A 15852-nucleotide genomic window follows, 5' to 3' on the forward strand; every position below is an offset into this window, starting at 1 on the left:
GCAGGCAGAATTCCAAAGTATCTATCATCACAATATACACAACATTTTCTTAGCACTAATTTAAAAAAAAAAATTAATGGAGTGAGCATCCTATTACATAAATCTATCCCATTTAAAGCGCTGCATATTAATAAGGACAATGAGGGTAGATATCTGGGAGTCATGGGAATGTTATATGGAAAACCTGTCACGATAGTCAATTTGAACGCCCCCAATAGACACCAAGAGGGTTTCATGGACAAAGCCAGTTCAAAAATTCTAGAAATACTAAAGGGCCCGCTTATAGTAGGGGGGGATTTAAACGCCCCACTAGTCCCTAAGATGGACTGTTCTAGTGCCAAATCTAGTGTTCCCCAGAGAACTCTCCAATCTCTATGGAAGAATTTTAAGTCATTAGCCTTACATGACGCTTGGAGGTACCTGCACCCAGACAAAAGAGACTTTACTTTTTTCTCTCATCCACATAACGTCCACTCGAGACTAGATTATCTGTTGGTTGACCATAGCGCCCTTTATTTCATCACCCAATGCCATATAAAGCATACAACTTGGTCAGACCATTCCATGGTGGAATGCACATTAAGATGGCCTTCTATGCCCATTAGATCCTTTAGCTGGAAATTAGAAGATGCTTTATTATTGGATTCAGCTAACTTAGAAAATTACACTAAGCATATAGAAACATACTTTGACATTAATAACACTAAAGACACGACACCAGACATGCTCTGGGAAGCGCATAAAGCGTATATGAGAGGCAAATTTATAAAATCCAGGGCAATTAAACAGAGAGAAAATAGGAAGGCCTATTCTAAAATGGCTAGGGAAGTCTCAGAATTAGATTATTTAGTCAAAATGAACCCGGTAAATACTCAATATCAACAATTACTTGCTGAAAAAAGGAACAATTTAAACAAATTACTACTCATCGAAACACAACGAAAACAACTGTTTTTAAAACAGAAGTTCTATGGGGAAGGTAACAAATCTGGGAGATTTTTGGCAAGGGCCCTAAAAAAACAGCAGTTAAAATCTTACATTCATGCATTAAACTCCCACACAGGCAAAAAGGTAGAAGACACAGTGGGTATTGCGAAACTATTTCACGACTTTTATCACAGACTATATAACATTTACCCTGATATATCATTTAATGCGCATAAAGAGGCATGTGATAAATATCTGCACAATATAGAGCTTCCCCACATTTCTGATGAGGAGGCGTCTGCATTAGAGGCACCTATATCAGTAGAAGAAGTTATGGCAGCTATAATAGATATTAAACCCAATAAGGCACCCGGTCCTGACGGCTTTACAGCCTTATATTACAAAACATTTAAAACTTTATTAAGCCCGCACCTAGCTGATCTGTTCTCACACATAGCCAATGAACACACATTCCCTGACACTATGCTTCAGGCACATATAACTGTACTTCCGAAACCCGGAAAACCAGCTTCTACGCCAGCAAATTTTAGGCCAATATCTTTACTAAATGTAGATCTAAAAATTTATGCAAAAATCTTAGCAGAAAGATTAAATAAGTTGTTGCCTGTATTACTGGATGGGGATCAAGTGGGTTTTGTCCAGAATAGGGAAGCGAGGGATAATATAAGTAAAGTCGTTACCCTTATAGATTATATCAAAACTACAAAGACCCCAGCTGTGTTACTATCGACAGATGCTGAAAAAGCTTTCGATAGATTGGATTGGACCTTTTTACATACTACACTGACTAAATTCGGCCTTCCTTCCAAATTTATATCCCTAGTATTTGCTTTGTATTCTAACCCCACTGCCCGAATTAGAGTGAATGGCCATTTATCTGAAGAATTTGGAATTCGTAACGGATCGAGACAGGGCTGCCCACTGTCCCCCTTATTATTTGTTTTGGCACTAGAGCCACTCGCAATTAGTTTGCGAAACAACCCCAATATTAAAGGCATAGAGGTTTCGGGTAAGTCACACAAATTGGCTATGTTTGCTGATGACGTTCTGATGACACTATCAAGCCCTGCCGAATCCCTACATTATGTCCAGAAAGAACTTCAAGTATACGGTACAGTGTCAAATTTTCTAGTTAATCCCACTAAATCAGAACTCTACCCAATCAATATCTCACCTTCCACACTAGGGGAGATCAAGGCGCAGTGTCCTTTTAAAATCAATACTAAAGCCCTAAAATATCTTGGGGTATATCTAACCTCGGACAGCGAAAAGCTAAGGAGCTTAAACTATGGGAAATTATTAGAGGAGTTTCAATTTTTAACTTCCAAATGGATGCCTAAAAATAATATATCATGGCTAGGTAGAATAGCGGCAACAAAGATGACACTCCTGCCCAAGGCACTGTATATAATGCAAGCCCTCCCGATATCTGGGGTATCTACATATGTCCAGAGGCTACAGAGGGTATTAAATACTTACATATGGCAAGGGAAAAAACCCAGATTATCACAAGCAACTATATACACACCCAAAGTAGATGGGGGCCTGGGGGTTCCCAATTTGAATTGGTATAAGTTGGCTATATCCTTGTGTAGGGTAGTGGATTGGGTTGGACAGGGCAAACATGCTTTCAAAAAGGTAACAACTCTAGAATCACAATTACTAAAACTCACACACATGGGGGGGTTATGCTGGACACCCTTACAACCAAGCACAATTCTGGAAGGCAAGCCCTATACCATTCTTAGTGAAACCTGGAATACCTTGAAAAGCCTTAGAAACAAGTTCCCCAGACTATCCACAACATACTCACCCCTCACTACATTGTCAGACAATAGAGAGATTGGCGCAAACTGGCCCCAGAATAATCTTATAGATGGGGAAGTGAATGAGTTTTATGATTTGATTCCTATTTGTGCATTGATGGAAGATGGGAAGATTAGTGATAGAGGTTGATGGATAAGGGATTTTGTGGTTTCTCAAATTGGTTGAATTTACATCAGGTCAGACATTACATTTTAACACATAGAGATAGAGGTAATTTTGTGCGAAATCTTACACCTTTTGAAGACTTATGTCTAAAAGGCAAAACAACAAAAAGGGGCATTATGTCTTCAATATACCAACTCCTTTTGTCGTTGGACCTACCAGATAAACCGAAATATATTAGGAAGTGGGAGGAAGATCTGGAGATACAGATTAGTACACAACAGTGGAAAAAATGGGCTAGATATACAGCAGGTTCCGCGCGCTCGGCGCATTACCTAGAGACGAACATGAAGATTTTAACAAGGTGGTATCTCACGCCACACAGACTAAAGTTTATGTTCCCTAAGGCAAGTAACAAGTGTTGGAGGGGATGCGGCCAGATTGGGACACTATCACACATATGGTGGGACTGCTCACGTCTCTACCCCTTTTGGAAGCATATTTTTGAAGCAGTTAAGATTACCACAGGTATGACTCTAGCTTTCGACTTCACGATTCCTTTGTTTAATGACTTCTCCAGTATCCCATGTAAGATAAGACGCTGCATTGCCCAGATTATGTTTAATGTAGCTAAGAAATTGATTCCTACTTTTTGGAAGTCAACTGAGGTTCCCAGTTTAGATAAATGGAGACAACAGGTAGATCATGTTATTGCAATGGAGAGATATTTCTACCTATCCCAGGGCAATTTAAATTTATATTATGACATAGTATTTCTATGGGAACAATACAAACATGGTAACACTGGATAAATGGGTAAATTATCAGATATCTGGAGGGAGGTGGATATGCTTTGTGTTACTTGAAAGGTGACCTTTTTGCTGAATGTGTTATGAGTAATAGAAGTGTTAGGTCTTTATTCTCTTCATTGTGGATACACCCTGGAGGAAAGATTTTTGTTTTTGGTTCATTCTTGTTTTTTGTTAATGTTGTTTTCTTAAGTTTCTCAAATTGTTATGTACATTATAATCTCTATTGATCAGACCCATATAGTCATGCAATGTCAATTCACAAATTTATGTGATTAAACAAGAAACTTCGGTGAGCTTCAGTAAGTAGTCTTTACTACACGCTAACACAGGCTGTGAGTACAATACGGTCACTTCTGTTTAAACGATAAAAGACACTTGTGAACAAATCAATGGACTCTCAGACTTACAAATCCACACTATACAGCTGGAATATATTGTTGTACTTTTATTTACATTGTTTGACAAAGATATCTTGTATATGGCTATAATATTGTAATGTATGTTCGATATTATTTTCAATAAAAATGAATATATAAAAAAAAAAAAAAAAAAAAAAGAAATTATTGACAAGCTTAGAACGCTTAAGCTAGCTAACTCATTTGTTTCTGATGCCATTGTTCATTTGACTAAACTAACGGCTAAGAATTCCGGATTCGCCATCCAGGCGCGTAGGGCGCTATGGCTTAAATCCTGGTCAGCTGACGTGACTTCAAAGTCTAAATTACTCAACATTCCTTTCAAGGGGCAGACCTTATTCGGGCCTGGCTTGAAGGAAATTATTGCTGACATTACTGGAGGCAAGGGTCATACCCTTCCTCAGGACAGGGCCAAATCAAAAGCCAAACAGTCTAATTTTCGTGCCTTTCGAAATTTCAAGGCAGGAGCAGCATCAACTTCCTCCGCTTCAAAACAAGAGGGAACTGTTGCTCATTCCAGACAGGCCTGGAAACCTAACCATTCCTGGAACAAGGGCAAGCAGGCCAGGAAGCCTGCTGCTGCCCCCAAGACAGCACGAAGGAACGGCCCCCTATCTGGAAATGGATCTAGTGGGGGGCAGACTTTCTCTCTTCGCCCAGGCGTGGGCAAGAGATGTTCAGGATCCCTGGGCGTTGGAGATCATATCTCAGGGATATCTTCTGGACTTCAAAGCTTCTCCTCCACAAGGGAGATTTCATCTTTCAAGGTTATCAGCAAACCAGATAAAGAAAGAGGCATTCCTAAGCTGTGTGCAAGACCTCCTAGTAATGGGAGTGATCCATCCAGTTCCGCGGACGGAACAAGGACAGGGATTTTATTCAAATCTGTTTGTGGTTCCCAAGAAAGAGGGAACCTTCAGACCAATCTTGGATCTAAAGATCTTAAACAAATTCCTCAGAGTTCCATCATTCAAAATGGAAACTATTCGGACCATCCTACCCATGATCCAAGAGGGTCAGTACATGACCACAGTGGACTTAAAGGATGCCTACCTTCACATACCGATTCACAAAGATCATCATCGGTTCCTAAGGTTTGCCTTTCTAGACAGGCATTACCAATTTGTAGCTCTTCCCTTCGGGTTGGCCACTGCCCCGAGAATTTTTACAAAGGTTCTGGGCTCACTTCTGGCGGTTCTCCTTCCTAGGGACTCTTATAGATTCTGTAGAGATGAAAATTTACCTGACGGAGTCCAGGTTATCAAAACTTGTAAATGCTTGCCGTGTCCTTCATTCCATTCCACGCCCGTCAGTGGCTCAGTGCATGGAAGTAATCGGCTTAATGGTAGCGGCAATGGACATAGTGCCATTTGCGCGCCTGCATCTCAGACCGCTGCAATTATGCATGCTAAGTCAGTGGAATGGGGATTACTGAGATTTGTCCCCTCTACTAAATCTGGATCAAGAGACCAGAGATTCTCTTCTCAGGTGGCTTTCTCGGGTCCATCTGTCCAAGGGTATGACCTTTCTCAGGCCAGATTGGACGATTGTAACAACAGATGCCAGCCTTCTAAGTTGGGGCGCAGTCTGGAACTCCCTGAAGGCTCAGGGATCGTGGACTCAGGAGGAGAAACTCCTCCCAATAAATATTCTGGAGTTAAGAGCAAAATTCAATGCTCTTCTAGCTTGGCCTCAGTTAGCAACACTGAGGTTCATCAGATTTCAGTCGGACAACATCACGACTGTGGCTTACATCAACCATCAAGGGGGAACCAGGAGTTCCCTAGTGATGTTAGAAGTCTCAAAGATAATTCGCTGGGCAGAGTCTCACTCTTGCCACCTGTCAGTGATCCACATCCCAGGCGTAGAGAACTGGGAGGCGGATTTTCTAAGTCGTCAGACTTTTCATCCGGGGGAGTGGGAACTCCATCCGGAGGTGTTTGCTCAACTGGTCCATCGTTGGGGCAAACCAGAACTGGATCTCATGGCGTCTCGCCAGAACGCCAAGCTTCCTTGTTACGGATCCAGGTCCAGGGACCCGGGAGCAACGCTGATAGATGCTCTAGCAGCTCCTTGGTTCTTCAACCTGGCCTATGTGTTTCCACCGTTTCCTCTGCTCCCTCGACTGATTGCCAAAATCAAACAGGAGAGAGCATCGGTGATTCTGATAGCGCCTGCGTGGCCACGCAGGACCTGGTATGCAGACTTAGTGGACATGTCATCTCTTCCACCATGGACTCTGCCTCTGAGGCAGGACCTTCTAATACAAGGTCCTTTCAATCATCCAAATCTAATTTCTCTGAGACTGACTGCATGGAGATTGAACGCTTGATTCTAGCAAGGCGTGGCTTCTCTGTCAGTCATTGATACCTTAATACAGGCTCGGAAGCCTGTCACCAGGAAAATACCATAAGATATGGCGTAAATATCTTTATTGGTGTGAATCCAAGAGTTACTCATGGAGTAAGGTTAGGATTCCTAGGATATTGTCCTTTCTCCAAGAGGGTTTGGACAAAGGCTTATCAGCTAGTTCTTTAAAAGGACAGATCTCTGCTCTGTCTATTCTTTTGCACAAGCGTCTGGCAGAAGTTCCAGACGTCCAGGCATTTTGTCAGGCTTTGGTTAGGATTAAGCCTGTGTTTAAAACTGTTGCTCCCCCGTGGAGCTTAAACTTGGTTCTTAAAGTTCTTCAGGGAGTTCCGTTTGAACCCCTTCATTCTTTTATCTTGGAAAGTTCTGTTTTTGATGGCTATTTCCTCGGCTCGAAGAGTCTCTGAGTTATCTGCCTTACATTGTGATTCTCCTTATCTGATTTTTCATTCAGACAAGGTAGTTCTGCGTACCAAACCTGGGTTTTTACCTAAGGTGGTTTCTAACAGGAATAGCAATCAAGAAATTGTTGTTCCATCATTGTGTCCTAATCGTTCTTCAAAGAAGGAACGTCTTTTGCATAATCTGGACGTAGTCCGTGCCTTGAAGTTTTACTTACAGGCTACTAAAGATTTTTGTCAAACATCTGCCCTGTTTGTCGTTTACTCTGGACAGAGGAGAGGTCAAAAAGCTTCGGCAACCTCTCTCTCCTTTTGGCTTCGGAGCATAATGCGCTTAGCCTATGAGACTGCTGGACAGCAGCCCCCTGAAAGGATTACAGCTCATTTTACTAGAGCTGTGGCTTCCACCTGGGCCTTTAAAAATGAGGCCTCTGTTGAACAGATTTGCAAGGCTGCTACTTGGTCTTCGCTTCACACCTTTTCAAAATTTTACAAATTTGACACACTTGCTTCTTCTGAGGCTGTTTTTGGGAGAAAGGTTCTACAGGCAGTGGTTCCTTCCGTTTAAGTTCCTGCCTTGTCCCTCCCATCATCCGTGTACTTTAGCTTTGGTATTGGTATCCCACAAGTAATGGATGATCCGTGGACTGGATACACTTAACAAGAGAAAACATAATTTATGCTTACCTGATAAATTTATTTCTCTTGTAGTGTATCCAGTCCACGGCCCGCCCTGTCCTTTTAAGGCAGGTCTAAATTTTAATTAAACTACAGTCACCACTGCACCCTATGGTTTCTCCTTTCTCGTCTTGTTTCGGTCGAATGACTGGATATGGCAGTGAGGGGAGGAGCTATATAGCAGCTCTGCTGTGGGTGATCCTCTTGCAACTTCCTGTTGGGAAGGAGAATATCCCACAAGTAATGGATGATCCGTGGACTGGATACACTACAAGAGAAATAAATTTATCAGGTAAGCATAAATTATGTTATTTTAAGAAGAAGGGTGAAATCTGGAAGTCCTAAAGACATGAGAACTGCCTTCCATAGAAACTAATGAAGCTGGGATAGAGAATTCCACAGGGGAGGGTTAAGTTAACTGGGGTGCACCTGATAATGTTATAAAGTCACAGTTTGCAGCAAATACAAATTAAACTGAAATGTTTTTGCTACAAATTAACTTTGCTTCTAGTTTAATCGAAATGCTTTAAAATACAAAATAGAAAGTGCAAATATAAAATTTAATAAAACCTAAAGTACAAAATTTGAAGTTTAAAATAATATAAAATATAAAGTGTAATGCAATGCTATATTGCACTGGGCAGAAGATACAGAGAGAACAAAGCAAATTTGATCATAGAAGCACTGTTTCATCTAAAATGTGCGCACAGTAGGTTCCGCCAGGATTCTGTTTTTTTGGGTGTAATTTTTGATGATTTTATTGTTTGTTTGTTTTTGTTTTTTTTATTGATGATTGCGTTGGACTGATGGTGGTGCATTGTGTAACTAGCAGGAGGCATACTGTTGGCAGTTGACTGTATATTTATTTTACATTTTTAGCGCTGGCTACCCTGTCTCCTCTCTCTAACAGTTTGTGCACAGTACTTTGAGCACTACAGCACACTGGCTTTTAGATAGAGGATAGAGTAGATAGTGCATATGTGTGAGGGGCCTTATTGCAGGTTGTGAACCTATGCTAAAGTGGAGTGTGGAAACAGTAGTCCCCGACACAAAGAGGTAGGCTGTTGCACTGCACCTGTCTCCTGCGGTCCAGGGGTAATGGGTTTATCATTCTTGCTAGCATTTGTTATAGCATATGCCATGTTTACTGGTGATCACAAAACCATGTATTTGTCTCTATGCTGATGCCTGCAGCCAAGTTTGAAATGCAGAATTTAATTTTAATATTTAACTTTTCTTTAACTTACTTGAGGACATTACAGAAAGCACATTTAGTCATGAGTGGCTCACAGGAAGAAAAATGAAGGCTTTGATTATTATATGTTTCTTTCTAATGGTAGCTAGAATCTACGAGATCCTTACTCTTGGGAATTATATCACCTGGCCACCAGGAGGAGGCAAAGACACCCTACCAGAGCTCTTTCTTATATCCCTCCTACTTCCCATTCTCCCCCAGTAGTTATTTGCCTCATCAAGGAGTAGGCAAGGAGTGAGAGGCGTTAGAAGAATTTTACAATTTTTGGATTAACCTCAGTGGATAGTTCCCTGAAGAGATGGTTATTATCTATGGTGCTGGTGCAATTGAATTCTTTCAGTAAAGTCTCTATATGCAGCAGGTCACTGGTATCACTGGGAGGTCCCCAAGCCTCAATTGCTGACAGTATGTATGTAACAGCCTGTTTGTACAGCACAAGGGTCCTCTACAAATCCTGCACAGGGGTAAGGTTTTTCTCTGCTCAGTAATTGACTTAGTTAACTCTATCTGGAATATTGCTTATATTTGATTATATATGGGCTTAAAGATTCAGCCAGGGAGACCTTCCTGACAGGGTGACATGTAAGGTGCTGCCTATAAAGGACACAAGTTTATTCTGTGTTTGTACTGTGTGTACAGCTGATCTCCTGTGTGGGGCAGTGTATAGTATGTCCTTTTACTTATTTGCCGGCCCATTGTCTTACCATCCGGTTTGCTCTGTGCTCCGGGGTAGACTTTGCACTCAATGTTTCCTGTTGAGAGGGACTTTCCTCTCCTATCGCGCCACTGGGTCACGCCTTTTCTTCCTAGTCAACAGTGAGGCGTGCCATGAGTGGATGTACCTAGCTCAACCAGTTTAGTGTATCTTGTACCACACTGTTGGATTGTGCTCAGGAGGGGGTAAGATGCTCTGCCGGAGCTTCGGAGGAATAACTTAAACTTATATATATCGACTTATACGCTCTTCATCTGATCTTGGATCTAAAGACATTGAACAAGTTTCTGAGGGTCCCGTCCTTCAATATGGAGACCATCAGATCAATTTTTCTGTTACTGCATCAGGGACACTTCATGTCCTTAATAGACCTGAGGGATGCTTATCTTTACATCCCTATTTGTCTGGACCACCATCAGTATCTCTGGTTTGCTTTTCTGGAAAAATCATTAACAGTTCACTGCTCTGCCTTTTGGGTTGGTAACATCTCCCAGAATCTTTTCAAAAGTTCTGGGAACTCTCTTTTCCATAATTCAGCTGCAAGGCATCACAGTTTGACTGAAATCAAGAATAGTGCGTAAACATTTTAGTGACATGGACAAAAATTGCACAGGTCATAATTTTTGCGCACACTTCCCAATTTACTTCTGTTCAATGTCCCTTCTAATTTTTTTGAGAAGTTTTTTTGCTGATTGCTACCAATCGGCATGCGCTAGACAGGGTGCTGAACCAAAAATGGGCCGGATCCTATGCTTTCATTCCTGCTTTTTCAAATAGACACCAAGAGAACAAAGAAAATGTGATAATAGAAGTAAATAAGAAGCATGCTTTATGTGAATCATGAAATAAAAAATGTGGGTTCAGTATCACTTTAAAAGCTAGAGGAGAGATTTAATCTCCAGAACCGAAAATGTTTTTTCCACTGTGAAACTCTTTGCCTAAGGAGGTAATGATTGCCATTACAGTAGATTTTGTAGTATGCCCTTAGGCTACAACTCATGAATATACACTTTTACAATGGATATTTATTTTCTCTTTAAATAATTTAATTTTCTAGACTCGGATGAGTATTTTGACCTGGATGATGATGTTTCTTCGCCTGTTAGACCTGAACCTGTCCATCAAGAAATTGTAGCAAGACCGGAAACAGAAACTTCAACAGAGACAGATGGAGAGGAGCTAACTAATCTTCATCTTACTTTTGAAGTAAAAGAGGTAAGTTCATTACAAATAAATGCATATTGATTGCCATTTGTTTTGCTTGTCTGTATGTTATATATTCACATATTTGGGAACAGGAATTAATTTACTATATTCATACCTGCATACAAGTGTATATCGTTGGTACAAAATTAGAATTCATGCAATGGTGCATATTTTGTAAAAATATGCACATTTCTATTTTATACTTTTACTTTATTATGAATGCAGTTAGAAGCTTTTTGTATGTATGTTATTTTTTTATTTCATGGTCATTATTTTAACTGCATTTATTCATTAGCGACAATGGTTATAGCCATTTTTTTTTACATAAGGTTGTTAAAGAATTTTCTAGTAGACAGTAATTGGTAAACCTTTGTATAGACTGGTGTTGTCATATGCTTATTTGTTTATGTAAAATTAATCGAGGTAAGCAAATCAACTATTTGTTATTCTATGTGGACATTGTAAGGGTCTTTCTCCAACAAAAAATACCACTGGATAGTATGGTGCATTATCATGGCATATCAGCTGTTCCAGACATTTTCAGGGCTCATTCTACAAGGGCAGTTTAAACCTCTTTAGCAATGAAGAAGTTTAAACGTTATCAATCAGCAATCTGGAAAAACCTTATACACTCCCTTCTCACTGCAAGTTGAATACAGTATTTTCAAAGCTTGGAAGATAGGTATTACATTTTATTGTGTGACAAAAATGTATATGGTTTGCACTATATGCCACAATATTTTCCACAGAGAAACTTTAGCTTGTAACAGTTAGGGGTACACTCTTTCTATCATTATTTTTTGCCATGATGCAGTAAAAGGTAACATAGAAATAATGCTCTCATTTGTACCATCAAGCAGCCCTATAAGCTGGATTTTAATTCCCTACCTAGGTTGGTCAGCTGCCCACTTGTTGTGACTGACTCACCAGGTAGGAAAATCATTATGAATCATAGAAACATAGACGTTGATGGTCGAGAATAACCAAAAAGGCCCATCCAGTCTACCGATATTACATTTTACTTTTTTCTTAGGATAGCCTTATGCATTTCCCATGCTTTTTGTAATTCTTTTACAGTCTTTGTGTTTACCACATTTATTGGAAGTAAATTCCAAGAATTCATGACCCTTTCTGTAAAAAAACCCAAACTGCATTCCTCACATCTGCTGTCCTCTAACTAAAGATTGTGACACCTTGTTTTGGTATCTTTTTTTGGAAAATGCTTTCAGCTTCCACTTTAAGTCCCTTCATATATTTAAAGGTTGATTGGAATAGGACTGTTTTGTGACATTTGTCGACCAAAGTTGAGAAAATGCTACTCCCAGGTGGTAACCATAAAGGTGGTGGGGGCCATGAAAAAAGCCACTAAGCTGTAGTTCATTCCTGGCAGATTGCTGGTCTTTGTGCATGCTGATATAAAGTGTGTCACAAGTACCAGCTTTAGAGTGTAATACTGTGAAAAAGTATCACAGAGATATCTGCCAGATTCATGACCACAGTGAAATATCACACAAAAAATACACAGTAATAAAATTCTCTACCCATGTTATACCACAATGAAATATGCCTGATAAGCTGTTTATGTATTGGTTTAGATGCAGAAATCTGGTAACATAATTACTTCCCTCATCATGTTTTCTTTTAACATAAGGGACATGATATTAAATAACTAGAGATGTGTTTTTTTGTTTTTTTCCTCTATAAGTTGCTTTCTTTATTATTTGTTGCTGTAATATTTCCAAATTATGTTTTATTAACCTAATATTTATGTCTGTGTTGGTTACTTGCTACAGAAAGGTTGAGAGAGACAGTGAATTACAGTGCCTGATTAGGAGATTGCTGGTGTGCCTACCCGGATGCACATACTCACATGGTAGCTTATCAATAGCCATGTTCTGCTTGACACAGAAGCACACCTGGTGGTTCAATCTACTTATGTGTTTAACCTTTTACAGCCGTTATGGCATTCTATTCCGTCCTAACCGCGCTGGGCTTTAGCGCCATTAGGACGGAATAGAACATCCTAGATGTTTGGCTGTCCAGGATGCGATCGCGGTCTGGAGGGCGTGCCTAGCGTCATAGGGACGCCCCCCTGACCCGATCCTATCAACGTTGTTCCGTTGTAGACAAGTTAACCCTGTCATTAAAGGGTTAACTCTATTGCATGGGTTTAACAAAGGACAACAACTAGCATTTGTTCGATAATAAAGTACTGTAAAAAATGATTGAATGTTATTATTATATTAGACTTTCTTTTTAATTCTGCTTGCATGCTAATCACTTTATTTATAAACACTTTATAGCAAAGCTATTATCCCTACACATGTTAGACCACATTTGTTATGTCATAAAATTCTACTTAACAGCACTGTTGTGTTGGTATGAACTTATTTTTAAAGTGATGCGTCATATACATTGCTAGAGTTACCTTATTGATAAACCTAAAATATTGAAATTTTGTCTCCTTAGGTGACTTTAGAGTTTACTAAACAGCGTGGGAAGCAGGAAGATAGAATCTTGATGTTTAGTATCCAGCAGCTTGGAACTGAAGCCTGTATGAAGACTTATGATTTAACTGCAGTGTCCTATCTGAAAAAAATCAACCTGGATTATTATGATATTAATGGTAATAAGCATTATTGCATTAATATACTATTTGCAATACAGCTGAGGGTAATGTTAACACTACTTTTTAGCTGTAGGTTTTGTATTTCTTTTATAGCAAATTTTATCAAGAGCTGATTATTCTTCATAAATTTTGTCAGAGTGGAAACTGAACAAACATGAGGATAAGTGTATTTAGCATCTAAGGATTTTAGATAAAAAACAACAACTCTACTACTTGATCAAAAATATATGTACGCTAGTGAAAATATGAAAACAAAGCAAATTTAAAGTAATCCCATTTTAATATTAACTCAAAATAACAAGTTCTGTTAAAATATAAAATTAAACAAATAGTATTGATAAAGCTACAATATCAGGCAGAAAGTTATACTGTACAAATGGTTAATTTAAGAAAAACAACACATTTTTTCTTTCATGATTCAGATAGAGCAGGCAATTTTAAACAATTTTCTAATTTATTCCTATTATCAATTTTTCTTCGCTCTCCTGGTATCTTTATTTGCAAAGCAGCATTTTATGCTTAGGAGCCCGACCCATTTTTGGTTCAGCATCTGGGTAGGAGAGCTGGATACATCTGAAGTGCGGAATGAAAACCTCCGTAATGCAACCCCATTGATGTCTATGGGGAAAACAAATGTTACGTTTAAACCTAACACCCTAACATAAACCCCGAGTCTAAACAGCCCTAATCCGCCGGCCCCGACATCACCGACATCTAAATAGTTATTAACCCCTAATCTGCCACTCCCGACATCGTCAACACTAATAAAAGTTATTTACCCCTATTCCGCCACTCCCTGATATCGCCAACACTATAGTAAAGTTATTAACCCCCTATTCCGCATGATTTAGAGTTAATTTACTCGAAACGTCGCTATTTCATGTCTGTACTTTAACAAAGAATAAAGATTAAAGAAGAAGCACAGTGCTGTGGACATCTATTTTTTGCTAACTTTAAAATTACAATATAACTATCTTATAATAAATAAAAACTTACCTGTAAAATAAAATAAACCTAACATTAAACTATAAATTAACCTAACATTACTATTCTAATAAAATTAAAAAAATACTACCAATTAAAAAATCTAAATTACAAATTTAAAAAACCTAACACTACAAAAAAAAAAAATCTAAAATGACAAAAAATAATAAACACTAAATTACAAAAAATAAAAAACATTAAAGGATTACTTTCTGTTATAATTTTTAAGCTAAACAACTAACATATTAAAGTTAATAAACATTAATTAAAACCTACTGACCTATATTTTCTCCAAAACGAAGTTTCATAACGTTCTAAAAGTTATATCTTTTATTCGCTGATGATGTCACGTTATCCTGCCCACTATTTTCAGCACTGCATGTTCAAAATACTTAAACCAATAACTTTGTGTTTAAAGCGCCATTTTGAAACCTAGGTATTGTAAACGGATTGGTACAGAGCAAAGGATACCCACGGAGTGGGTTTGGAAAACAATTAAATTTGCAGACAAGATTTCTGATATACGGTAGAGATATGTTAATGAAATGCTATTGATAAAAAGCGTATTTGGGGTAGTTAGTTAGTAACAGGCATAGAAAATATTTACTTACAGTGGCCCTTTAAGCTTACAAAAAATAATAAACAAAATTATCAAAAATAAAAACAATTACACCTAATCTAATAGCCTTATAAAAATAAAAAATCCTCCCAAAATAAAAACACGCCCTAGCCTAAAATAAACTACCAATAGCCCTTAAATTGCCCTAAGTTAAACCAGCTCTTTTACCTGTATAAAAATAAGTCCCCTCCCAACAGTAAAACCCACCACCCAACCAACCCCCTAAAATAAAAAACCTAACTCTAGGGACAATGGGTAGCTTAGTTGTTTTTTTTTTTAGTTAGATTTTTTATTTGGGGGGTTGGTTGGGTGGTGGGTTTTACTGTTTGGGGGACTTTGTATTTTTTTTTACAGGTAAAAGAGCTGTTTAGGGCAATTCCTTACATAAGGCCCTTTTAAGGGCTATTGGTAGTTTATTGTAGGTTAGGGGGTGCTTTTATTTTGGTGGGGCTATTTTTATAGGGCTATTAGATTAGTTTTCATTGTTTTTATTTTTTTTATAATTTCGTTTATTATTTTTTGTAAATTAAGTGTTTTTTCCCCCAGTAATTTAGTGTTTATTATTTTTTGTAATTTAAGATTTAATTTTTTTCGTAGTGTTAGTTTTTTTTCATTTTGTAATTTAGATTTTTTAATTGGTAGTATTTATTTATATTAGAATAGTAATGTATGTTGAATTTATAGTTTAATGTTAGGTTTATTTTTATTTCACAGATAAGTTTTTATTTATTTAAATATAGTTATATTGTAATTTTAATTTAAAGTTAAGGGCTGTTAGGTTTAGGGGTTAATAGTTTAATTTAGTACTTTGCAATGTGGGGGGCCGGCAGTTTAGGGGTTAATAGTTTTCTTTAGTGGCGGTGATGTCGGAGGCCGGAGGTTTAGGGGTT

At 38.4% G+C, this 15852-nt stretch overlaps 1 protein-coding gene across 1 annotated transcript in view; it reads left to right on the forward strand.

Annotated features, from left to right (window-relative positions):
• Window positions 1-15852, forward strand: part of VPS13C (vacuolar protein sorting 13 homolog C) — a 1402311-nt gene that overhangs the window by 415087 nt on the left and 971372 nt on the right. Inside the window, 2 exon segments of the mRNA XM_053719302.1 lie at window positions 10582-10739; window positions 13200-13356. Of these exon segments, the coding sequence (XP_053575277.1) occupies window positions 10582-10739; window positions 13200-13356 (315 nt within the window).

The sequence above is a fragment of the Bombina bombina genome, chromosome 6, assembly GCF_027579735.1.
Source record: "Bombina bombina isolate aBomBom1 chromosome 6, aBomBom1.pri, whole genome shotgun sequence".
NCBI lineage: Eukaryota > Metazoa > Chordata > Amphibia > Anura > Bombinatoridae > Bombina > Bombina bombina.